Source organism: Gymnoscopelus microlampas, assembly GCF_963454915.1.
Source record: "Gymnoscopelus microlampas genome assembly, chromosome: 9".
Taxonomy (NCBI): domain Eukaryota; kingdom Metazoa; phylum Chordata; class Actinopteri; order Myctophiformes; family Myctophidae; genus Gymnoscopelus; species Gymnoscopelus microlampas.
The window spans coordinates 6,242,139-6,268,514 of record NC_139946.1 but is presented as its reverse complement, the minus strand read 5'-3'; the positions used below and the strand labels follow the sequence as shown (position 1 = coordinate 6,268,514).

At 44.7% G+C, this 26,376-nt stretch overlaps 2 protein-coding genes across 7 annotated transcripts in view; one reads left to right on the top strand and one right to left on the bottom strand.

Moving 5' to 3' along the window:
• The window catches only part of ralgps2 (Ral GEF with PH domain and SH3 binding motif 2), a 178,392-nt gene that overhangs the window by 109,582 nt on the left and 42,434 nt on the right, over window positions 1–26,376 (top strand). The gene's annotated exons all lie outside the window — the stretch shown is intronic.
• Window positions 7,060–26,376, bottom strand: part of angptl1a (angiopoietin-like 1a) — a 33,005-nt gene continuing 13,688 nt past the window's right edge. The window contains exons 2-6 of the mRNA XM_084067241.1: window positions 23,349–23,629; window positions 20,840–21,472; window positions 12,789–12,982; window positions 10,478–10,748; window positions 7,060–8,356 (exon numbers count right to left, since the gene is read on the bottom strand). Coding sequence (XP_083923367.1) covers window positions 8,169–8,356; window positions 10,478–10,748; window positions 12,789–12,982; window positions 20,840–21,472; window positions 23,349–23,547 — 1,485 coding nt within the window. The 5' untranslated portion in view covers window positions 23,548–23,629 and the 3' untranslated portion in view covers window positions 7,060–8,168. The remainder of the gene's footprint in view (window positions 8,357–10,477; window positions 10,749–12,788; window positions 12,983–20,839; window positions 21,473–23,348; window positions 23,630–26,376) is intronic.

Below are 26,376 nucleotides of genomic sequence, written 5' to 3'. Positions count from 1 at the left end.
CTTACAATGAATTTGAATGGTGGCACTCAGAGCCAAAATTCAAAAATGAGCATGGCATTGAATGAGTTAAGAGGACATCATCACAAAGACATCCCTTGTTTTTTTCACACAAGGAAAATACGTTGTTACGCATGTGTGTGCCGCTTGATTTTATTGTTTGTTCGTGTTTATACATGCACATACGCGCGTGTGTGTGTGTGTGTGTGTGTGTGTGTGTGTGTGTGTGTGTCTGTGTGTGTGTGTGTGTGTGTGTGTGTGTGTGTGTGTGTGTGTGTCTGTGTGTGTGTGTGTGTGTGTGTGTGTGTGTGTGTGTGTGTGTGTGTGTGTCTGTGTGTGTGTGTGTTAGGGACAGAATCTACATAAGGGGGAAGTCCTCATAAGGTTCCTTATGAGTCTCGAACGTCCCCCTTACACAAGTGTGTTTATGGGGGATGGAGTACACAGAATGTACTAAGTGCAGACGCAGATTTATTGGTTGGATGTCTTAACTAAAGGCACACGCGCGCACACACACACACACGCGCACACGCACACGCACACGCACACACGCACGCACGCACGCACGCACGCACGCACGCACGCACGCACGCACGCACACACACACACACACACACACACACACACTGATTCGCTCCAGCGGCTGGTCTCTCCAGTCTGTTTGCCATTAAAAAAAAAAAAGTCAAGTAATCCCCAGAAACATAGCATTATAATCAGCTCATCGTATCCCACTTGCTGCATCATGCAAGCATCCATGCTCTCTGTCCAGGGGGGCCCGGCGGGGGCCCTAGTACTCACCAGACAGACCCCCAAGAGACATGCAGAGCTAATGCTGTGAAATTTGCACCAAGTCTGACTGCATGTCCTTGTTGCAGAACATGGCACATAGAGGAGGTGTGTATGGTTGCATGTGCTGCGGTTTGTACGTGTGTGGTTTGTTTTAACCCATTAAGACCTGGAACTGTGTCATTTTTAGATTTGAGCTAAAAAGCATTATTTTACACTTTGGGCTATTCAAAAATAGCAGATATACAAGCTCATAGCGCGGCACCGAGTGCCGCGCTACGAGCTTGTAGATCTGCTATTTTTGAAAAATCTTGAAATGTGTGCAAATCTTTGAAATAATATATTTTTAAAGCGAACATTTTTAACTCAAATCTTTGCTTCTGGGGGGTCCCTGGAACAAAATATTTTGATGGGGGTCCGCGGCCAAATACATATCATTTTGGGGTCCTTGACATGAAAGAGATTGAGCACCACTGATATAGAAACATACGTTTTTCAGAAAACTGTTGGGATTTAGGAGACATGTAGAACCGGCTTCAGGTCTCAATGGGTTAATGTAAGTATGTTTCCATACAATCTGCCAGTGTGCCGTGATATGCGCGCGTGGTGTGTGTGTGTGTGCGTGTGTGTGTGCGTGCGTGCGTGTGTGTAAAAGGGAGAAAGAGATGTGTGACCAGTTGGCTGTCCTAAGGGCTAGAAAAAAAGCAGGGCCAGGGCTGGCTGGCACATCAGGAGGAAAACGCTGCTCTCTTGTTCTCCATCATAGCAGATCTAAAACGCATTAAAATTCTACCATTCCCCTCTGTCATAAATCTACCTCTTGTCTCACTGCGAGAGAAAAGGAGCACGATGAGAGGTTGAGCGAAAGACGGAGCAAACAAGATCCCCTCAAACGCGGGTCCAAGAGCAGATGCGCCCCGCTGTGCGCGTGCGTGCGTGCTCGCGTGTCGGTGTGTGCGCGTGCGTGTGTTTTTTGGATTGTGCCGGTTAAAGTCGGTGTAGAGGTTTGTTTATGCTCCGTTTACCTCTCCAGTTACCAAACCTGCTGAGTCTGAGACCGGTCGTGAATTACACGGCGAGTCCCACACCACACAGTTCTAACACAGCCATGTGTGTTTACCTCACACTGTAACATCTTGTGTGTTCATTTAACCCATTGAGACCTGAAGCCGATTCTGGGCTCCCGTCCTAAACGGGTTAAAGTCGGTGTAGAGGTTTGTTTATGCTCCGTTTACCTCTCCAGTTACCAAACCTGCTGAGTCTGAGACCGGTCGTGAATTACACGGCGAGTCCCACACCACACAGTTCTAACACAGCCATGTGTGTTTACCTCACACTGTAACATCTTGTGTGTTCATTTAACTCCGAGTCTCTCAGAGTTAAACGAACACTGAGAATTTTCACTACGAACAACAAAGTTCGTCATTTGTTGTTAGATTCGATTCCACAATCTGGATTTGACTACCTTTTTTTTTTAGTATTTGTGCCTCTTTTGTGAGTCTCTGTGGACTTTTTCCGTGCCTTTTCTTTCTTTCTGTATGCATGTGCGCATGGGTGTGTATTCCATGTGTGGAATGGAGATGGATTGATTGACTTCCTTCCTTGATGCTTATCTCTACGGTGATAAGGGCCCTCCTGGCCCAGAGACTGGGTTCTGTGTGAACTGCCTAGTCACCACTGTGTGTGTGTGTGTGTGTGTGTGTGCGCACACGCGTATGTGTGTGTGTGTGTGTGTGTGTGTGTGAACTCTGACCCGTCAGGCTCTGCAGACACAGCCTCTCCTGTCTGCTCTCGGCAGCACAGAGCACAGGCTGTTAAATACTAGTGTGATTAACTTGTTCCTGTTCACTAGCCAATCATGACAGGACAAAGGACCCTCAGAACAGCATGGGGTACCGAAGGAAACAGACTACAGCACTACACTTTATTACATTTTCTGCATTATACGGCACACATTACCCAATAACGATCCTTGCAACCCCATACTTGTTATGGTTGGTCCCATGCTTTTTTTCTCAGAGCATCTGTTAGTGTCGGGGACGTTGGAGCAGACGGTGGCCAATGTTTGTTTGGTTGGTGCTCCTCGGACCAAGCCAGTGGAGAGAGTGACTACCCGGATTCAGTGGTGTAAAGTAACTAAGTACAATTTTGAGGTATTTTTTACTCTAGTGGAGTGTATCCTATTTTCAATACTTTTACTTCTACTCCACTACATCTCAGAGGAAAATATTGTACTTTTAATATTGTACTCCACTACAATCATTTGAAAACTTTAGTTACTTTTTAGATTTGTATTACTAAACCTACATTAACCACTTCAGCTCTCTATACATTTAGTCTATTTGAAAATAGCCGATCTACAAGCTCACAATGCGTCGCGATGCGACGCATTGTGAGCTTGTAGATCGGCTATTTTCAAAATATGTTTTTATACATTTGAACACTTGTAATGGGACATTCTGCATATTGAGCACTTTTACTTTTGGTACTTTCAGTACATCTTGATACCAATACGTTTGTACTTTTACTCAAGTACATTTTTGAATTCCGGACTTTCACTTGTAACAGAGCACTTCTACATTGCAGTATTGATACTTTTACTTAAGTAAAAAAATGTGAGTACTTTTTTTTCCACCGCTGCCCAGATTCAGAGGCATGACGTGGGGGCCCCTGCCTGCCACTGCGCCCACCGGCCCGCCACCATTGCTGGTGTAGCACAAGGGCCCAGCTTGAAAGTTTTACATTGAGGCTAATACGGAAGAGACAGTTAATACGAATGGCCTGTAGTTTGGCTGTTTTACCCCTGCTGGCGTCAGAAAGAAATTATCTTAGGGGCACGGTGGCGCAGTCGGTAGCTGGGGTCCTGGGTTCGATTCCCGCAGGGGACGCTGTGGGCGCTAGGGGCGTGTTCTCTCCTCCGCGTCATCAGTGCCCATACCCTAGGTGGGGTTGGCGAAAGGGCCTACTCTGTGTGGAGTTTGCATGTTCTCCCCGTGTCTCCTAGGGTAGTTAATACCCTCACAAAAAACATGCAGTAATCCTGGTCACTAATACTGCCTCCCCCTGGTCAGCCGGGGCGCCTGATGGAGGGGAAGGGAACTGGTTGGAATAACGTGTTCCTTCCACGCGCTACGTCCTACCGGGGAAACTCCCCCCTGTCAGGTGACAAGAAGGTCAGTTGGCTCTCATGCATTGAAGGAGGCATGAGCTCGGCCCTGGCCTCCCTAGGTTGGCAGAGGGAGGGTAGTGCCCAGGATTACATAGACAATTGGCACTGGGTGTAAAAAATAGGGTTACAAAATCGTGGGATAAAAATTATGAATAAATAAAAAACAAAAAAAAAGAAATAATTTATCTTAACGCAATTTTTCTTACCTTTAATAAAATTGTTCATAAATACTATATGCTTCCAGTCGCTAGTTTAAAGTCTCCTCTCAGTCATCATGATATGCGTTTTGGTGATATATATGGTCCCATTTATTTTAAAATGCACGATAAAGTAGGTTATGCTCTAGGAGGGGCGGGATGATTTGATTGACAAGCTGCACAACCAATAGCATTCATTCCCCGCCCCCCGCTTTTGATTGACAAAGGTACCCAACCAATAATGGTCTGGTGGCATTCTGCAGGATATGACGCGATATTGAAAGATGGCGGAGTTGAAATTCCTGAACAATCAGGCTTCATTTTACGGTCTGTAGAAACCAACCGCGTCGGCTTCCATCCATTCTTTTTATACAGTCTATTCAGTCACAGCAACCATTATGAAGACATTCACAGGTGTTACCAGTGATACTAATGAAGGCTCACTGGAAACACTCTGTTACACCAGTGGGGTCTACAGTTGGGGTCCAGGGACCCTCATGGGCTTCCAAATGGCCCCTTACGGGTGTGTAACTCTGAGAGTGTACAAATGAAACCAAATGGACCCGTAAGGGTCCATTTGGGTCCATTTGTACACTCTCAGAGTTATGGGGGTCGTGGAAACCACTGTGCTACACTAAATGGAACAGAGCCTTCATTAGTGTCATTGGTAACACCTGTGAAGGAAGTGATAATATGGCTGCTGTGCATAGAGCCTATTGCTGCGGTGTCGCGGCGTAGGAGCGTTGACACCGCAGCTATGGCCGCCTACAGGCAAGCGCGTCTGTGGATTCGTCTATAGCGAGGGACGAGCGCTGTGTGGAGGAACCGGTGCAATGGAAAAAGCACCCGGGGGGGCACAAGTGTCAGATCAGCCAAGCCAGCCAAACTGACTCTTTTTTTGCTCTTTTTAAAAGAGTTTAATTTCCCTGCTGGTTTCCATGACCTTACGGGCCTTAGTGTGTGTCAGATGATGCCAGTACAGCAGCATATGGCCTGGCTTTGGCTCGGAGCCTCTCTCTCTCTCTCTGACTGCACGGATATACTGTACTTGAGTTAACCCATTGAGACCTGGAACGCGTCTGTGTCACTTTTTGATTTGAGCAAAAAAAAAGCATGATTTTTACACTTTTGGCTATTTTTTTGAAAAATCGAGAACATTTGTGCAAATCTTTGAATATCTCGTATTTTAAAGCGAACATTTGTAACTCAAATCTTTGCTTCTGGGGGGGGGTCCCTGGAACAAAATATTTTGAGATGAGGGTCCGCGGCCAAATACATATACGTTTTGGAGGTCCTTGACATGAAAAAGTTTGAAGAACCACTGATATTATAGCAACATATGTTTTTTCTTAGGATTTAGAAGACATTTGTAGAATCCCCCAGAAGCAAAGATTTTAGTTACAAATGTTCGCTTTAAAAAAACGTATATTCAAAGATTTGCACACTTTTTTTCACGATAAAAAAAAAATAGCAGATCTACAAGCTCGTAGCGCGGCACTCGGTGCCGCGCTACGAGCTTGTATATCTGCTATTTTTGAATAGCCCAAAGTGTAAAAATAATGCTTTTTTAGCTCAAATCTAAAAAATGACACCGACGCTTCTCCCGGTCTTAAACGGTTAACTGACTTCAAGAGCGGCTGCCAGTTCTCTTGGCTCCCGTCCTATGGTTTTCTGTAAGTTTTTCGGTCGTGTTGTGTCTGCGCGCGCGTACGTACGCACGTAACGTGCGTAGACGGTTCGTGTACATTAGCTCATCCTGGCCTGTGGCGTTCCCCTTCAGGCTGCTCTCTCTCTCTCTCTCCTCTCTGCTCTGACTTACAGCTCCTGTGGGAGGAAGGGTCAGGGGGGAATCATAATTTCAGGATATATATTTTAAGGAAAGAAAAACTCAAACATTTTATGTGGAAAGAATGTTTCCCCTCCCTCCCTCCCTCCCTCCCTCCCTCCCTCCCTCCCTTTCCTTCCTCCTCTCTCCCCCTCTCTCTCTCTCGCTCTCTCTCTTTTTCCTTTTTTTCATCCTCACCCTCTGCTGTTCTCTCTCTCTCTCTCTCTCTCTCTCTATGCCTCCGGTTTTTCAAAGTGGAATCTCTTTAAAGTCGTTTCTGTTCTCGTTCATACCGCGGTTCTCACGATGCACAGTGAAATCCTGAGGGTACATTTAAATGGTCCCAAATGGACCCTATCGGGTCCACTCAAAATTGACTGTATATTCTCTTTTTATCCTTTACCTTTTTTCTTTACTGACTCTTTTAAATCAACCCCCCATTCTCTTCCAGACTAGCAGAAATGTGTTTTTAATTTTAGCTTCTAACTATTCATATTTATCTATTCTGTACGCATTCTTTAATTATTACATCCCCTTTGGCAGTGTGGGTGATCCTGCGCATGTGCTCCGTTTCACAAAATCTTTGCAGAAGAACTGTGTCGTCCTTCTTCTATCTCTCCATTCCTCCAATCTCGCCGCCCATTCATCCCTGGGAGCAGCGGCCATACATCATCCCTTCCCCTCCTATCCCTTGACAGTTCATATTGCACTTTAATCAGGACGGTTAATGTCAAAGCCTGCTGTTACATGTCATAAATTCTACTTGACGTCAGTGTCCGCCGTTTATGCTGCCAGGGGCAAGAAACGAAAGTCTTTGTTATTTTCAATCACCAACCACAAGGTACAAGGACAGGTAAATTGGACCAATTACTTACACCCTAATATCTGCAAAGTGGATTTTAAGAATGAAACGGCATCTCCAAACGCTTGCTGGTCGCCTGCCCATGTGGCCGATAAACGTGCCTGCGACTGCCAAAAACCTATTTCAGAGGGCAGGTTTTTCCTAATTTAGGAATGAAACTCAGATGCCTCATTTGGAGAAATCGTGTCCGAGCCATGAAGTTGAATGAGAGTCGGAGACGTCGGTATTTAGAAAATACTTTAATTGGGAGCTGGAGGGAAACTTGATGGCAGAGCATGTCTCAGGTACTTCAACCTCCTGTCAACTTGACATGCGTCCACGTTCATTGATCATTTTGGCATTGGCTGGTATGCGTGTCTGTGGGTCTTAATTGTATGCATGTGTATTGTATCTGGAAATTGTATAAAACAAACCGATATATAAAACAGGGCCTTGGACTACGATCCACATAAATACATTGATAAATAACAGAAGGGCAGAGATGGCGGAGATACAAAAGGAGGGAACATTTGGCCTGAGTAAAAATCATACCTCTTAAATTAACTCTCTCACAAATAAAGCCAAAGATATTTACATACCAAAGTCAGCTCAGCCATTACCACATCAGACAAGCAGAGTCCGTTTTCTCTTCGGGGGGTTTGTGTGGGAAAAGCCCCCGAAATGACAGGGGTCAAGCCCAGGAAGAAACAGTAAAGGGTATCAAGGCCTTGTACTGCAACCCTTGAACCGTTAAGATAATATTACATTCTAGCTGGCGAAACACAACTTTAGAATTATATCATCTTTTTCATGCTAGCAAGATAAAAAAAAAAAAAACATTCAATACCTCCCAGTGACCACTGGTCACAACCAATGAATCACCTCCATTAGCTGCTCAGGAGACGATCATGTCCAAGATGACATTTCCCTTTCCTTGCATATTGCGTGCCGTTGAGGATAGCGTAGAGTAGACTGGGACAGCATGCTCGCATAGAGCTTGCTGTCCCAGAGCTGTGAGTGGGGTAGGATGTAGGATGTGTGCAGTGGTTCAGTCCTGTTCATTTCACTAATAGAGTCAACATTGGAGCCGTCCACTGCACTGACGTCTGGAGTCATCCTGGTTCCTACCATGCCAGCACAGCACATGTCCATTCGTCCTTGTATCCTCTTGTCTCTCACAAGGCACAGATGAGGGTCAGGCAGTGAGTCCTTGGTTCTGTGCTGCTTTTTTTTTTACGTTATGCATTAATGGAGTAAGTAAAGACTAAGCAGCAGTAATAAGAGATGGTCGCAGGGGGGGCTGCGCTGCGGGGGGACGTTTATTTGAGCAAAAGGCTGCCAACCACCTGACACTCAGTCGATCGGTCGGATCATCATACGGGCGGACTTGAGGGAGTAGAAGCCTCCTCCGTACTCGGCCCAGAAGATCCCGTCCTGGAACTTGCTGCGGTAGACCCCGCCGCTGTACCACACGCCGTTCAGGTTGGTCTGGCCGCAGGCGTTGTACCACCAGCCGCCCTTATGGAAGTGGGCACAGTTACCTGGAGGAGAGGGGGGACATGGACACGTCAGTGTTGATTTCGTCGACTAAAACTATGACGAAAAATGTTGGTCGACCACCTTTTTTCACTGACGAAAACTAAATAAAAACTAAGCTATGATGACTAAAACTAAGACTAAATATACTGACAATTTCGTCAACAAATAAAAACTAGACTAAAGTGTTAGAGAGAGACTAGTGGAGAAGAGATACAGTAGAACTAAAATACATGTCATTTTATGCTTGGTTGCGCTAGGGTGTGCATGCTGAAAATAGCAGATCTACAAGCTCACAACGCGTCGCGCTGCGACACGTTGTGAGCTTGTAGATCGGCTATTTTCAGCATGCAACCAAGTGTAAAATCAGCCATTACGACGCCATCAAGGCACCACCAACATACATTTTACTCGACTAAATCAACTGTAGATTTAGTCGACTATAATCTTATGATATTTAGTCGACTAAAACAAAACAAAAATCAGATGACTACAGTATGACTAAAACTAAATGGAATTTTATTCAAAAGACTGACTAAAACAAAATCAAAATTTGCTGTCAAAATCAACACTAGGACACACCCATAAATAACCAGTGATGGACAGACCAAACTGTCGCCTGTCGAGGTCCTCGCTCTACAATTATCAACTTTTAACTGAAAATGTTTTGGAAACATTTGTACTTCCCCACAAACGTTTTTGTATCCAGTAAACAATGTGAACTCTGCTATATCAAAATCTCGTTTTTCCCTCCTTTTTGGCAATCGTGGTGAAGGACTGCAGTCATCTTGTCTGCCATTGGTTAAACTCTTACTCAACATATGTCTGTAGAACGCCAAGGTCAAAGTCATTGTTGATTGGCTCTTGACATGAATCTCTTTGATTGGTTTACACATCTTTGATTTGGTTTATAAATTGCTTTGTTTTGATGAAAATAAACCTTGGCCAATTCCCTGCTTGTAGAAAACAAAATTTGCGGGTCCCTGGAACAAAATATTTTCAGATGGGGGGGGGTCCGTGGCCAAAAGTTTGAAAACCACTGATATACTGTAGCAACATAGGTTTTTTCAGAAAACTGTTATGATTTAGAGAACATTCGTAGATGTGTTCCCGGTGTTAATGGGTTAAAGTAAAAAATGCAAGCAGCACAAAAACATGCAGTAATCCTGGTCTCTATACTGCCTCCCCCTGGTCACCCGGGCGGCCTGATGGAGGGGAAAGGAACTGGTTGGAATGTCGTGTTCCTTCCACGCGTTACGTCTAACACCCTGTCGAGGTGATAAGAAGCGGCTTGCTAGCTCTCATGCATTGAAGGAGGCATGAGCTCGGCTCTAGGCTCTCCCTAGGCGGGCAGAGGGAGTGTAGCGCCCAGGATTACTTAAAGGGATATTTCACTTTCAAAAAAACTTTTGGTCATTTTATCGTCTACTCAGGCTTTTGTGAGCCCCCCAGACAGTTTTTAAGTTGCTCGATTCAGTATTTAGATATTTGATATTCATTTTATCAGACACGCCCCCTTCCTATACAAACCCATTATAACTTCAAACTCCATTTTAACCATGATAGATTCATCAAAAACACCCGTCCTTGGTTGTGGTGACTCATACCGCCCCCCTAATACGCGAGGGGGCCGTGTTTTTTCAATTACCTTTTTCATTTATTTTTTATATATTTTTTGGAAATTGAAAAAAATAAAATACAATTAAAAAAAAGTGTAAAATAAATGAAAAAATGTATCGAAAAAACACGGCCCCCTCACGCATTAGGAGGGCAGGATGAGTCACCAAAACCAAGGACGAGTGTTTTTGATGAATCTAACATGGTTTAAATGGAGTTTGAAGTTACAATGGGTTTGTATAGGAAGGGGGCGTGTCTGATAAAATTAATATCAAATATCTAAATATTGAATAAAGCAACTTAAAAACTGTCTGGGGGCCTTACAAAGGCCTGAGTAGATGATAAAATGACCAAAAGTTTTTTTGAAAGTGAAATATCCCTTTAAACAATTGGCACTGGGTGAAAAAATGGGTTACAAAATCGTGGATTTAAAAAAAAAATAATGTAAGCAGTTAAAGAATGTTCTCAATTCTGAAGCTGGGGCTATATCTCCATAATAGTCCCAATACCTTGGAAGGCGTCCTTGTCGCGGTCCAGCGTGGTGAACTGTTTCCCGTTGTGGCTGCTGAGCGAGTCCCCGGCGTTGCCCTGGTAGGTGCCCAGCCGCAGGCGGTAGCCCTCGCTCTCGGCCTCCAGGTGGAAGCTGCTGTACTCGGCGTACACCTTCTTGCCCGTCCAGTCCTCCAGCTCCACCAGCAGCTTGTAGTCGCCCTGTTTTCCCAGGTTGTAGATGTTGTCCAGGCCCAGCCAGTGTTCGCTGTCTATGTTCCCAAAGCCTTTCTGTTTAGAAGGGAGAGAGAGAGAGAAAGGGTTCGAGCATAATAACGAATGAGCTGTTGATTGGTTAAGCTCAGGACAGGTTTTATGGCAAAAAGGAAAACACCCAGATTAGGTAATGGCAATGTTTTTTTTAAAAAAGAAAAGAAGGGATTCTGTGTGGGACAATTCGGCGATGCATACCAATACAATTGAGTATTTTCCACATATTTGTATTTTCCACAGTTTCTCTTTGGTCTGATCGGTCTACAACACTACAGTATGAGGTTAAGGCAACTGGCAAAGACGGAGGGATCTCTGTCTTCTTTCTGTGGTTAGGGGTAAAAGTGAAGTCGCGTCCAAAGGACACAAACGGGCAAATCACAGGATTATACGATTTCTTGGCAGTGGGGCTGCAGTCAGGGTTGCCAGATCTGCTCATTATAATTTCCCCTTGCTTGTAGATCGGCTATTTTCAAATAGCTGATGTATATGTTAAAGTGCTCATGTGGGCCCATAGTCGCTTCTTTTGGGCTGGTTTTCCTAGACCTGGTTGCTTTTGCTTGTTTCTCTCACAGTATCTGGCAACACTGGCTGCAAGTGAGTCCATGCTAGAGCCCGGTGCCCTCAATCAAAACGGAATAGAATTGAATATGTCCCCCGTCGTCGTTGGACAGAAACAGTGTAAAAAGGGTCTGCTCCCTGGGCTATTTACAGTCAGGGTGAATTACTTGATGGTGGGGGGGGAACATTGGCGTTGAGAGCCGAGCGGCTGGAGAAGATGAATGGAGCAAAAAAAAAAAAACAGAGGTCCCCCCATCCCCATTACTGTCCCCCCCAAAAACGTGGCATGCAATTTATATTATATATCGGAGCCTTTTGCTTCTGCACACTGACTGTATATCTCTAACCTAGTCCTATAATGGGGTTGGGGATTGTTTTTTAGGGGGATAGAGAGGGACTCATCCTTTAATCTTGGATGCCGGGCTCTGTTAGATCCCGGATCGCATCTCGCTCAGTGGTGGCTTTAAGGGAGGAAGAAGAAGGAAATGGAGGAGTAATCGCTCCTACTGGGGATGGAGGGGGAAAGGAGATGCTTGCGTCCCACAGGGGCTCTGTTGATTTGTGTTCTAGGACGGGTAGGTTCCTGCAGATCTCCAATGATTGTGTGTGTGTGTGTGTGTGTGTGTGTGTGTGTGAGGAGTACCGTGGCCGATCCTTTCCTACTACAGCCCCATTGAGTACGTGCTTAGTTTAGCAAGCTTAACCCATTTAGACGGGGAACGCATCTGTGTGTATCATTTTTAGATTTCTTTGGCTATTCAAAAGATAGCAGATCTACAAGCTCGTAGCGCGGCACCAAGTGCCACGCTACAAGCTTGTAGATCTGCGATCTGCTATAATCGTGAAAATGTGTGCAAATCTTTGAATATATATGTTTTGAAATCTTTGCTTCTGGGGGATTCTACAAATGTCTTCTAAATCCTAACAGTTTTTAATTTTTTTATTATGTTGCTATAGTATCAGTGGTTCTCAAACTTTTTTCATGTCAAGGACCCCCATCTCAAAATATGTTGTTCCAGGGACCCTCCAGAGGCAAAGATTTGAGTAATAAAAATAATTATATATATATTTTCAAAGATTTGCACAAATTTTCAAAAAAAATAGCAGATCTACAAGCTCATAGTGACGCACTCGGTGCCACACTATGAGCTTGTATATCTGCCATTTTCGAATATCCAAATAAAATAATGGTCAAAGGTTTGGTTACACAGATGCCTTCCCAGTTTGAATGGCTTAACATGATGGGCCCGTTCGTCGGGTTGGTTACATAAGAGCAGATTTGGGGGATAGCTGTGTTTGTGGCTCTCTGTGCTGCGGTGGCGTTGTGTCTCGACTCTCGACCGGTTCGGATAAAGGCCCGTAAGAACGGAGGATCAGTCCCGTTGGCTCTCTCTTTGAGTTGCTATTTTGACTGGTTGTCTCATCCGCTGTAGCTCATTTTGTGACCACTTTGCTAGTTAAACTCTGCGCAACCTTCGGTGCCCGAACGAACCTCTATACCTTGTAATTCTCCCAGTTTCTGAAGAAGTTCACGGAGCCGTCTTTTCTCCTCTGCAACACGGTCCACCCTCCGTTGTCCAGGCCGTGGTCACACCAGGCCTGGATGAGACGCTCGCTGCCGTCTGTCTTGAGCAGGTACATCCCACTGGTGCTGTGTCCCGCCTGCCTCACCTGGTAACAGTCCCTGAATGGACCTGGAGAGAGACACACAGCGTGAGAGGGACGGTGTGCATGAAGGGAATTAACGGATTAGATCAGGGGGTCTTCAACGTTTTTCAGGCCAAGGACCCCCTTCGCTGAGAGAAAGATGAAGCAGGGACCCCTAGTATATTGTTTACAATTGCGTTGTAGATTCAACGTTTTCATAGATGTGATAGATTAACACTAGCATGACTGAGGTTTCATGTATATCTACACAGCCTGAAATACGATCATTTCGATCCCCAAATAAGGCTATCCTATTGGCTACTGTCTCACCTCTGTGCTCCAGACCAGCTCACAGCTTCTCCCCCAAACCGTGGGGGGTTCCATTGTCTTCTAAATAGCCATTAACATCTCAATTGCACTCTGCTCAGTCAGTGAACCCACATAATGTTGTTGTTGTAGGCTGGCACAAACATTATAAAATAGTAATGTAGTATATATGTATATAAAATAGTATTATAAAATGTAATGGTAACTGCAGATTCTGTATGTAAAATCTTTATTTAAAAAAGCGTATAAAACAGCACAATCTAGCGTCACATTAAACTCTTCAGTGAAACATGGAGCCTATATGAACGCTGAAGCCACTGTCTAATAACGTGACTATTGTCCATTGTCCAAAACACATGGATATCTCTTGACAAACCAATATTATATTATATAATATTCACATTATTGTCTGAGCGTAAAGCTCTCATTCTATCAGCTGTCCACGCTGACAGAATCGTCTTCTCTCTGTTCCTCTCCTCTCAGCGTAACAAGTGAACACATGGCTATGTTCCACAAATGTGCTCATTCCTGCGCTAAATATCTGAACTACAAACATAAAACAGCCGCTGCCTGACAAGACTATAAGTGTTGTTTAAATTCATGTTTTCTGTTCATTGCAGACATGTAACCACTTAAACGTTCAATACTTAGTACTTGATTTGCTCCTTTCCCGCCTCTACACCAAACCTCTTTGCCGAAAATAGCCGATCTACAAGCTCACTGCGAGGCGTTGTGAGCTTGTAGATCGGCTATTTTCGTTCCTCTTTGTTTGTTCCCCTCAGAATAGGGATGTTAGGGTTCAAGTGGTTAACGTAATCCCATTACACCAAGATTTGGCGGACCCCCTACAGTAGTTCTGAGGACCCCCTAGGGGTCCCGGGACCCCCTGTTGAAGACCCCTGGATTAGATCGATTACCCAGTTTACCCTTTGTGAGCAATGACGTTGTATTTCATGTTACTTTATGTGGCAGCAATAACCTGCAATAATCATTCATGCAACACATTATTAAGAGTTATGAAAACACTTTCAGTGACCGTTTTCGTCTCCAGAAAATGTTTTGATTGTAAAATCACAGAAGACATGCTTTAATTGAATCAACATGATATTGTGGGGGTAGGATATCTACTCTACGTCGTACTACATCAGTATTCCACCCCACCACTATGTTATTGGCAAACTTACATACAGGAAACCCTTTAAGTGTTTTGGCCCACCAGTTCCTTAGGAAAAGCTCCCATGTATGCATGGTCTGAATAATCACGCATTGTTCAAGCCTGTATAGAACCTTCACTGTGATGTAAGCTCTCTGCTAATAGCCCCCGCCGCCCTTATAGTGTGCTCGAGGTGAATAAGATGTCGAGCCCTTTCACTCTGCTTATGTTAAAGTCATCACCATTACTCTCGAAGGTTGAGATAGTGAACAGAAGACAAGAGAAAATGGTGGAAGAAAGATCATGCCAAGGCTTTCTGGTTTTTGAGGGGGCCTCCCTTCTTCTTGCTCAAAACCACCGAAAAGTCCTGCGGTCTAAAGTTATACAAACTCAAACACCGACTTAAAATTCAATACGTTCACATGCATTTTGTTAGTAAAGGAAAACCCATAGTTGCACAGCAGTGCATCCAGGGCTGAAGCAGCTAGCCCTTAACCCTGCACATTTCCATTTTTCTCCCCCGTGTGAATGATGTGTATTGAAGCAGCATGAAGACAGCATTGTGCAGGGGGGCCTCCAGGGCCCGAAGATGGTTTTCTCAGCTGGGTTTGTGGGAGTACACAGGGGCCCACTGTAAAGCCTCACTGTAGATACTTTAAGCGCCCCCCAGCACAAGCTTATGTTTTGTTAGTAATAATCTGGCTTCATCAAACTTGCCTTTTAATTCTGGAGGAGTTCTCCCTTCCCCTTTTTCCCCTCTCTCTATCCTCTAGTCCTCTACCGTGTCTATCTTTCACTTTCTGTCAGTCTTGAAGAGTGGTTAACGATCTGGGTTAAAAATAAATGGAGACATCTAAACCCCTTGTGGTTTTTAAATGGGTCTCGGCGAGACCAGACTGTGGTCTGCGAGGGTGTACTTACAGGAGGTGAACCTACGCGCGTGAGATCCGATTAGCGGTCCCAATGGAACCACTTGGGCACAGGGTCTTAAATTTGACTTGTTTCTCCTTCTGATCCATTGAGAAAATGAGATTGAAGTTGCCATTTCACGTTTCAGTGGTACAGAAATGGAAAATAAAGACGATTATCTGCCTTAGCTGCTTAAACCCCATATACTTAGTTGACATGGGTTAGGAGTGCTAGTATTTCCCTCTAAACCAAATGTATTTGCTGAAAATAGCCGATCTACAAGGTCACAACTTTGGCTGTTTTCTTGCCTGGGATCCAGCCTTGTTTCACTACGTTCGGCGGATTTCTTTTTCTCACTTTCGTTTCTCAGTCTGGAAAGGCTCCTATTTGACTGGTTTTGCAGAACTACACTGGAACTACATATGTTACGTTAGGCAACGTCGTTGCTGATTGGATGTTGTTCAAACGAATCACAAATCACAACGATCACACTGGTGTTTTTGTCCCGCCCCGCACCACAGACCAATCAGAAGCTCATTTTCAGCCGAATCAAACTGGGAACCTTGCGGTTTCCAGTTCACTCTACCCGGCCACTCTACCCCTGAGCCACTGCCGCCTCGAAAGGAAGTGAGAAAAAAAATCCGCCGAACGTAGTGAAGCAAGCTGGATCCCAGGTTAGCCGTTTTCACCTAATGTTCACTACGGTATTTAAAGGTAGGGTAAGTGATATTTTTGGGTTAAAACAAAAAGTATTTTGTTAAAAGGTTAAAGCACTATATTCTGATAGTAATCATTGCTATAGAGTGTTTGTTCAGTAACAGGAGTCTCCATGTCTCTCCAGCTCTTTAATAAACAGAAAATACATTTTCCGGTAGGTGTCAAAATCTCAGCCAATCAGGAGAAAGTACCCATTTTTAAGCTTCATTTTTATAGTGTCCCAGTTCCAATTTTGCCTGCTCATTTCTTAGTGTCATCACTTCCAATTTCACATAAAAAATAAATAATAAAATTGGAAATGCATTTTCTGTTTTATAAGAGCTGGAGAGACAAGGAGACTCCTTTACTGAACAAACACTCTATAGCAATGAGTACTATCAGAATATAGAGCTATTTAACACTTATTTTAACCAAAGCAAATCACTTACCCTACCTTTAAGTACAGTAAGACATGCGATATATACGGGGCGAAGACTCGTTAAAGTGGCTTTATTTTCGCTTTGCGTTCGCCCCAATTACGTTTTGCCTGGGCCAACGCTCATGCTTCTCCCTGATAGGTATAATTGATGAATGGTTGATGGTGCGCTGGCTCACGCAGCGAAAAGGATCCATCCCTGTCTGTCTGTCTGTTTTTCTTGGTTCCAGATCGTGGTGCAGGGAGTCCACATTGAGAGTATTTGCAGCTTTGCTTGGGCCGTGGACCAAAACCCTTTGGAGCCCTGCATGCATTCGTGTATGATTTAGATGTTTATGTAGGCTGGTCGTGGTCTTGACACCACAGTGCCAGGGATCAAAAGGCACGGGGGGATTAAGAGAGGAAAGATGCCGGGGCAGGTGAAATCAGGAGACATTGTTGTTGGAGAACTTAAAGCAGCTGCATCTTGCTGCTCAATATACTCATTATAATTGTTTTTTTCCTTTTGTTTATTCCTGCACCAATGTAGAGGAGTCATTATTTGCAAATAACCACAATACACGCAATGCGTCTTCTCCTCTGTAAGTGCAGCATACCCATTTCTACCTCCCCCCATCCCATCCAGTCCGTCTTCCCTGCTATTTCTAACATCTCGCCACGTCCCCACAGGTCCCTTTTTTTTGGGTTTTGTTTTGTTTTTTTGTTTTTACTATGGAGGCTTTAGAAAATATGGCCCCTTCCCCCTTTCAACCCTTTCAACTTGCAATAGTCCTGGCATTATGTGTGCAGGAAGTGGACTGTGTAGCCTGAAGGGGTTTGTGGGCTCTGTGGTTCTGAGGGAGACCCAGTGTTTCACCCAGACCCCCTCTTTGGAGGTTCCTCTAACCCAGTGTTTATCAAACCTTTTTACGTCAAGGACCCCAACTTGACACTTATTAGCCCGTGGACCCCATTTGAAAAGATATGCCATAGGGACCCCCATAAGAGATGATTTTTACGGCTCTAGCAGTGATTCTCAACCATTTTAATTTCAAGGACCCCCAGTTTGACATGCATTATTAGGCTACGGACCCCCATTTAATGGCATTTCTATCCTCTGGGACCCCAATTTATATTGGGAAATCAATGTTAATTTAACTCTGAGAGTGTACAAATGGAACCAATTGGACCCTAACGGGTCCATTTGGTTCCATTTGTACACTCTCAGAGTTGGATAAGGATCCATTTGGTTTCTAACTATCCATCATTTAGCTGGGACCCCCTGGAACTCCCTCAGGACCCTTTGAGAACCAATGCTATAACCAGGCACAGTGCCAGGAGTCAGCCTCTCTGTACCACCTGACCAGATGGCAGAGTAGTAGACGCTCTAAACTGAACTCTTCACATATTACATACACAGCTACAGGTACCAACAATGTCCTATTTTTATTAATGGAGGCGAAGTGGAGATTCTGTCGTAATGTTGTTACAACATTACGGTAATTATGTTTTATGGTAAGAATTTATCACCAGTGTTATTACAAAGACTTGAGAGGAGGTTTGATGTCAGATGCTTAAAATTATGATTTAAGGCTCTGCTTTCATCTTTTCACTTCATTAATTGTTTGCTGAAAGGTTCTTGGGTTTTTCCCCCCTCTATTATTAGAGAGTATTTTTTTCCTTATTATTACAGTATGGCTACTTACTATATGGTAATGGCAGATTTACTACTTTGGGCCCTATCTTACCTTACCCCTCGTGCCAATTACTTTTGGCTATATTTTACTAAAAAACAGTCAATGTGCAAGCTCACAAAGTGTCAATGCAGATTGGCTATTTAAACTATTTTAAAATGTTTTCATACAATACAAATTTAAAAAAGGCATAAGGTAAGATATGGCCGTTTGTGTCTGATTGATGGATTCCACCATTAGTCCAACCACTCACCAACTCAGGCATACTCTTTATGTCTGCAGTGCCTTGCTAATTGAATGGCATTGCCCCTAGTGTCCAGACTATATTGAAAAAAGCACCCACCCCCCCCCCCCCCATTTCCCGCAACGTTAAACATCTGGTTGTATAACCCTTATCAGCAGCCCCTGACATGGTCTAAACGCTAGACATAATATCCATAACAGCCTTGTGTAATTTGTCAAAAGAGCCATTTCCGAGCAGCAATATGACCTTGCAAATAGTTTTCATGCTAGAAATTAGGTTGCTGAATTTCAGCCATGTTTGTGTTTTTTTTTCTTGACCATTGGGTTAGGTCCCAACCAGTCGGCGAGAACAGCAAACGCATCAGAGGAGTTTTATCAGTGATCTGCTGTGTCTGTCCATGTGTCGCACAGACACTGTAAAGTGTCTTTTCCACTGGAATGAATCATTTGTACAGTTCAGTACCGTCGTGTCTGTTCCCACGTTAGATGAATGTAACGGGTTCAGAACTTATGTAAGAGGTGTCTATAAGTATTTAATTTAACTCTCTGCTCCATGTCGCAGATATCTCTCTTTTTCTCTTTCTCTCTGTCTCTCTCTCTCTCTCTCTCTCATCCACTCCCTACTCACGACATATTTTCCAGCGAGTCTCTTACACCAACATAGTTTTTTCCCATTGTATTTTGTTCATAGAGCAGTTTGTTCATAGTACATAAGCACCATCATGACAGTATCGGTAAATACTCTAGATGCTTTTCATTCAAAGTCATGTGGCAGGATCACAATGCTGGTAATCATACGAGTATAGGGAGACGAGTGGTTTGGCGGTACACATTTCTATTCCAAATTGGCGCCTGCTCCCACAGAATAAATATATTACAGCCGTTTCAGTGAGAGTGAGAATGGGTTTTTAGTCTATTCCACCATATGTGTGAGCTCTGCTTGACTGTAGTTGTTGACACATTCACTAGATTCAGATTTTCTCACTTACCTACAGAGACACACGTGCGCTCTCATGGCGTGCAGCCACTGAGTGCATTTTCAGTGAGATATGTGAGTTTTTCTGTGAAGTGATGATCTGTAGGTATAGGCCTGACCTAATCCCTGGCATATAGCTCTGTTCTGAGAAGGGTTTTTAACCCATTGAGGCCTGAGGTTCCGATTCTGCAAAATGTCTTCTAAATCCCAACAGTTTTCTGAAAAACGTATGTTTCTATATCAGTGGTTCTCAAACTTTTTCATGTCAAGGACCCCCAAAATGATATGAATTTGGCCGCGGACCCCCCATCTCAAAATATTTTGTTCCAGGGACCCCCAGAAGCAAAGATTTGAGTAACAAATGTCCGCTTTAAAAACATATATATTCAAAGATTCTTTACGATTTTCCCCGATTTTTCAATAGCCAAAGTGTAAAATAATGCTTTTTTAGCTCAAATCTAAAAAGTGACACAGATGCGTTCCCGGTCTTAATGGGCTAAAGTCAGAGAGTTCATGCACAAAAAGGAGGCCTTAACTATGTCTACATACTGCAGGAGAAAGCCACACTAAATGCCCAGTCCTAAGCTCAGTCCATATGCTTCCATCCATGGAAGCCAGTACAGCTGGCCAAGAGAGAATTGCAGGAATGTATGATTTCACCGCCTCTCAGGCGCATGCCAAGGATGAGCCAACTGGACTTACAGCAGCACTATTTACCCAGCAGGCACTATGGGAAAATGTAATGCTCAATTGCCATCCTTTAGAACCAGACGATTTCACACCTGAATGCAAATTTGCCCCTTGCCAAGAATCTGAGAATTGCTGTTCTCTACTCTCATTTCCTGCTCGTTTAACAATGCTTCCCCATTAATTATTCATTTTATTGCACCGTTTATTATGCGGTTAGTCTGCTCTCGCCCGCCTGTTTCTGTGACTCTGATACGGTGTTGATTTCGGACTAAAACTATGACGAAAAATGTTCTTCGACTACCTTTTTTCACTGACGAAAACTACATAAAAACTAAGCTACTAATGACTAAAACTAAGACTAAATATATTGGCAATTTCGTCAACAAATAAAAACTAGACTAAAATGTTAGAGAGAGACTAGTGGAGAAGAGATCCAGTAGAACTAAAAGACAAGTCGTTTTATGTTTAGTTGCGCTCTGAAAATAGCAGATCTACAAGCTCACAACGCGTCGCGCTGCGACGCGTTGTGAGCTTGTAGATCGGCTATTGTCAGCATGCAACCAAGTGTAAAATCAGCCATTACGACGCCATCAAGGCACCGCTAAAATACATTTAAGTCGACTAAATCAACTGTAGATTTAGTCGACTATAATCTTATATCTTGTCGACTAAAACTAGACAAAAACTAAAACATTTCAGGTGACTAAAATATGACTAAAACTAAATGGAATTTTATTCAAAAGACTGACTAATACTCAATAAAAACTAGCTGTCAAAAATCAACACTGCTCTGATACGTACCGTCGGAGGTGAGCGTGCCCTGCGGCGGAGGCGGATTGATCCCGAACGGGCTCGCCGCCGTCGGCGTCTCCATGCGCGACGACCCCCCCCGGGGGAAGGCCCGCGAGTGGTCCCTTTGTATCTCGTTGGTGAAGCGGTTGTTCACCGGTATGCTCTCCGGCACCACCTGCACCAGCGGGGGCACCGCGGGCAGCTCGCCCCCGCGCCCGCCCATCGTCCTCAGGCACTGCTCCTCCAGGGCGGCGATGAGCACGGACTGGTTGTTGACCACGCCGGCCATGGCGGCGAAGCGCGTCTCCAGCTCCCTGTACCGGGAGGCCAGGCGCAGCATCTCGGAGGTGACGTTGAGGACGCGGTTCTCCAGCTGCACCAGCTCCAGGGAGTTGTCCCGTTTGCGGATGATCTCGTGCAGCAGCTGCATGTAGAGCTGGGTCACGCGGGAGTTCATGTTCCGGCTCTCCTTCCGCAGCAGCTTCATCTCGTTCACCAGGTTGCCGTCCACGTCCACCACCAGCTGGATGGTCTCGATCTCGCGCCGCTGCTTGTGCAGGACCTCCCGCACGTCGGCGATGTCCATCCGGGTCACGCGCTCCTTGTCCAGCTCGGGGCCCGTGGCGCTGGCGCAGATGGGGCCTGAGAATGGAAGAGAGACGGAAGTGTTGAAGCAGTGTTGATTTCGTTGACTAAAACTATGGCGGAATATTTTTCGTCGACTACCTTTTTTCACTGACGAAAACTAAATAAAAACGAAATAAAAACTAAGACTAAATATATTGAAAATTTCGTCAACAAATAAAAACTAGACTAAAATGTTAGAGACTAGTGGAGAAGAGATCCAGTAGAACTAAGACAAGTCGTTTTATGTTTGGTTGCGCTAGGGTGTGCATGCTGAAAATAGCAGATCTACAAGCTCACAACGCGTCGCGAGCTTGTAGATCGCCTATTTACAGCATGCAACCAAGTGTAAAATCAGCCACTACGTCTACGACACCAGCATAGCACCGCCAATTACATTTTAGTCGACTAAATCAACTGTAGATTTATTCTACTAAAATGTTGATAAAACTAGACAAAAACATTTCAGATGACTAAAATATGACTATGACTGAAATCTAAATTTGCTGTCAAAATCAACACTGGACGGAAGCAATTAGAAAACTGTCTTTTGTAGTCAAGATCTTCTAATCCTTTTGATAAATAAACAATAAATGTAATCATGTCGTGGCCTCCCTTTCCAACCTTGAACTATTGATAGTAAGTTACTGTGTGTGTAGTTTGTGAATGATGAAGTCGTACAGCACAAATCACAATGTGGTGTGGAGTGACGAAGCGGCACTCTTCAGGTTGGCTGCTTGTGTGCGTGTCCTGGTGTGGTGATAGCCTATGCCTCATTTCAAGAAGAAGACAACCAGCACTCAATAAATGTCCTTTTCACATAGTTTTATTTGCCTCAACCAGACAGAGCAACGGGCTCAACCTTATCGGTCTTCCTCAGCGTAGGCCGAGGAGATTTATTGAGTGCTGGCCGTCTATTTTTTTCTCATGAAATTGTTGGGCAGTGCACCTTTGAGACTTTCTTTTAATTCGGAGTGTTGCGGCCATTCTCTTTTCTCTATGCCTCGTTCGGCCAAATAGATTTGGTGATCTTCATAAACAAGTGAGAACGAATATACGTCATAAGAGAAATGTTGGTGTAACTAACCAACTCTTTTTTTTTTAATTTTAATCTACAATCCAACTTTTACACTCTTAATGAGTTGAGGTTTTACTTCACCAGAGGTGCAGACCATCCACGTAGCGTCATGAGCTGTGATGGGATTATTTTTGAGGGGATAGACAGACATACATGCATACTGTACATACTGTACGTAAATACTATTTCTTACTATAATTTCTTTATTGTTGCTGCTACGATGCATGAAGAATCGGAGCAAAAATAATTGGACTGTTATGTACTCGTACACACAATGTATGCAGACGCTTTGACCTTGGCATACATACATACATACATACATACATACATACATACATACATACATACATACATACATACATACATACATACATACATACATACATACATACGTACATTCATTGTGTGACCTGTAGTGTTGGTGTTAAGCGACACGTGCACGTCACGTCATTAAAATAGAGTGCAACCACCATAGGCTCTATGCACGGCAGCCATATTATCGCTTCCTTCACAGGTGTTACCAGTGATACTAATGAAGGCTCTGTTCCATTTAGTGTAGCACAGTGGTTCTCAGTGAGCCAACATGCACAATATCAGCACCCTGACTCCGTCTGACCAGAATGGAACAGAGCCTTCATTAGTATCATCGGTAACACCTGTGAATGTCTTACAATATGGCTGCCGTGCATAGAGCCTATTCAGCAATGCAACGCTGCATACATACAATGCAACACACGGCGCACCGTTCACCCACTGAACAGTGCGCTGATAAAGCTGTATTTTCCAATAACACTAATAGTCTTCCATTCGGCTCACCCGTGATCTTCTGCTCGGGGATGAGGAAGGTGTACGAGCACTTTTTGTCGACAACGGCGTCATTGGAGGCTCGCTTGGTCCGCTGCTGCGAATACTGTCTGGTCGAGCTCCGTGCGACCCTGGAGGTCCTGCTGCAGTAGGCCTGCTCCCACACGGAGAGGCAGAGCAGGGCACACAGGCTCCACGACACCCCCCGCATGGCTCCTGCCTGGTTGGCTGGCTGGCTCGAGTGCCTCTCTCGTCTCGTCTCTGCTGCACCCAAGACCCTCTGGACGTATATACTGCAAGCAAACAAAAGACATGGGGGGAGTCAATGCGGGGTGTAGCTGCCTGCTATTTTCCAAGTATAGTTAACAAAGAGAGAGAAAGAAGGTTCCAGAAGAGCTGCGTTTGTTATTCTACTACAGCAGCTCAAATTGTTTGTTTTTGTGGAAAATGGTTTCTGACACCGTTTCCGATGCACGCAGGCAATGAGTATTTGTTTCGGCTGTGTACAACTATAACAATTTCCCCCCCCAACCGTATCTGCACCGCGTGAGGTAGAGGGGGGGGGTGTGTGTGTGTGTGTGTGTGTGTGTGTGTGTGTGTGTGTGTGTGTGTGTGTGTGTGTGTGTGTGTGTGTGTGTGTGTGTGTGTGTGTGTGTGTGTGTGTGTGTGTGTGTGTGTGTGTGTGTGTGTGTGTGTGTGTGTGTGTGTGTGTGTGTGTGTGTGTGCGCGCCTAAAAGTAGTTTCTGTTCAGCCTGCAGGACCAGCGTCTGTTTTCTTTCCTAGATAGTTCCTCGCCTGACACCCCATTACTCTGGGATGCCGTGGCTTTACCCCCTGCAGGCGGTCTCATGCAGGAGAGACCTCTGGCTGTCCTTCATCTTTTTGGTGTTCATCCTCCTTCGAGTCAATTCATCACCTTCTCAGGAAAGGGTTATCTTCCTGACTTGTGTCCCCATTTGACCCCCCCCCCCCCCCCTATTTTCTTGTACTGCACGGTTTCTCACCTGGTGGACATTGAATTGAACCAGCAGGGATTGCGAGACGTTCTCAAAGGGCTTGCGGAGCAAGAACGGCGTAGATAAGGGAACGTTGTGTTGTGAGTGACTTCTTCAGGGAGAATGTCAAATGTGGCCCCAAGCTAAGGCAGAGGAGCACTGTTAATACCTAGTGCAAGTAGTAGTGACGGTTTGTTGGATCAGTGACCTCTGGCTCTGACCCTCCTCGCTGTCAGGTCGAAGCCTATCTGACCTTAACTGACCAGCATACCTGTAGAGAAGAGTCTGGAGCTCAATTCACAATCAGTCGCAGACTCGTATCATGATGTCGCTTGCCAAAAGGAACGGATCTTAACACATTGGGTGCCAGAGTTTTATAATAACAGATTGCGCTGTGCTGTTTAAAGCTGTAGACCCCACGACGAGCAATCCATGAAAAACAATGCATGTGTGTAGGGTGCGCGATGGTCCTGGCTAAAGCCTGGAACAACAACATGTCTCACGCGAGTCACCATTGCGGAGCGATCGCGCATCGAGAATGACTCGTTTTGCCCACTGTAAAAAGTTAAGGAGATACAGAGGTTTTTTAGCAAGGAGATAGAATGGAAGCAGATGGGAGCCAGATTTTTTGGCACAGTGATCCATCTATCCCTTAATTCTTAGAGTGTTCATGGGTGATTCCAGGGCTGCGCTAGCCCCACCCTTGTGGAAAAAAATGAAAAAAACAAAAAGATCGAGTTCACGCAAATTTACGTTTTTGGGGCTTTTGGCTCTCCACGGGTGTATTTGCAAAAACGTAATATTACGGTTTTGGCACTCAATGTGTTAAGCAAGCAACGGGTCACAATGTGACGCATTGTTACAGCGTAGCTTGTAGATCTGTTGGCAATGAAGCAACACCGTCGTTAGACAAAGTATAAGTCGGGCATTGCTGACTATACTCTGTTGCTGCTGTCCTCCTCACTCTCATCATCATCTCCACCACCCTTAATGCCTGGGCAGCCTCCTGTCAGCCCGTTTCAGTAAACACAGCCCAGTGCACTGCAGGAGTCTAGACAGCAGCATACACACACACAGGTTTATTACGAAGAAGACGACGCAGCGTGTGTTTTTTATCTCTTTATATACGCAGCGCTGGGATTTCACTCTCTCACACACACACACACACACCAGCCCACTTACACGCATGAAAACACATCTGTTGTGCGATGCACACGGGCACAAAAACATCCACGTGAGGAGTCTATCGTAGCAGCAGCCAGATCTAATCTAGCCAGACAATCGGAGCTCTCCGCCTGCTGTTACATCTGGAGAATCCAATCTGATTTTAATATAGTTGCTAAAAATGGAGTATGTGGAGGATTAAAAATAAATAAAAATACCTGCATTGCAGAAACCATTACAAAGACTGCAGGGTGGTCCTTCCTATGATTTGTTTTAGTAGTAGGCGTAGGCGTAGGCTTGTTATAGTGGCTGTTCTGGCAACTGCATTGAATTTTAGATGTCACCGGATGCATCGGTTAGACGGAGATATCCGTTCGTCTTGGTGGTTACGTGAGACGTACTGTAGCGGTGTGACCCCCCGCTGCTCCGCTGGCCTTACTGTCACACTCCCTACCGATGTGTCTGCTTGTCGTTAATATGCTGTTAAACATGCAGCGCTCTATTGAACGCCCAGGGGCCTGCCCTCATCATCATCATGCAAAGAGGCCAAGGCTACGTCTAGCCATGCTACTTCACTGCGTCATCATCCCTCCTCACACGTCAGGATCTGAACCCCAGTTATGAAGCCCCTGCCCTCGATCTTTAACCCATTAAGACCGGGAACACATCTGTGTCATTTTTTAAGCGGTGTAGCCGCTCCTATAAGTGGGGTTGGGACACCTCATTAGTGCACCCTTCGCTGTACTGTGATTGGCTCATAATAGCACACCCCTCTACATTAGTACACCCCTAGCTGTAGTGTGATTGGCTGACTCTATTGGCTGATTCTATTCAGCACTGTGATTGGCTAGCGAGACACATGATTTGGCTATTCAATAATA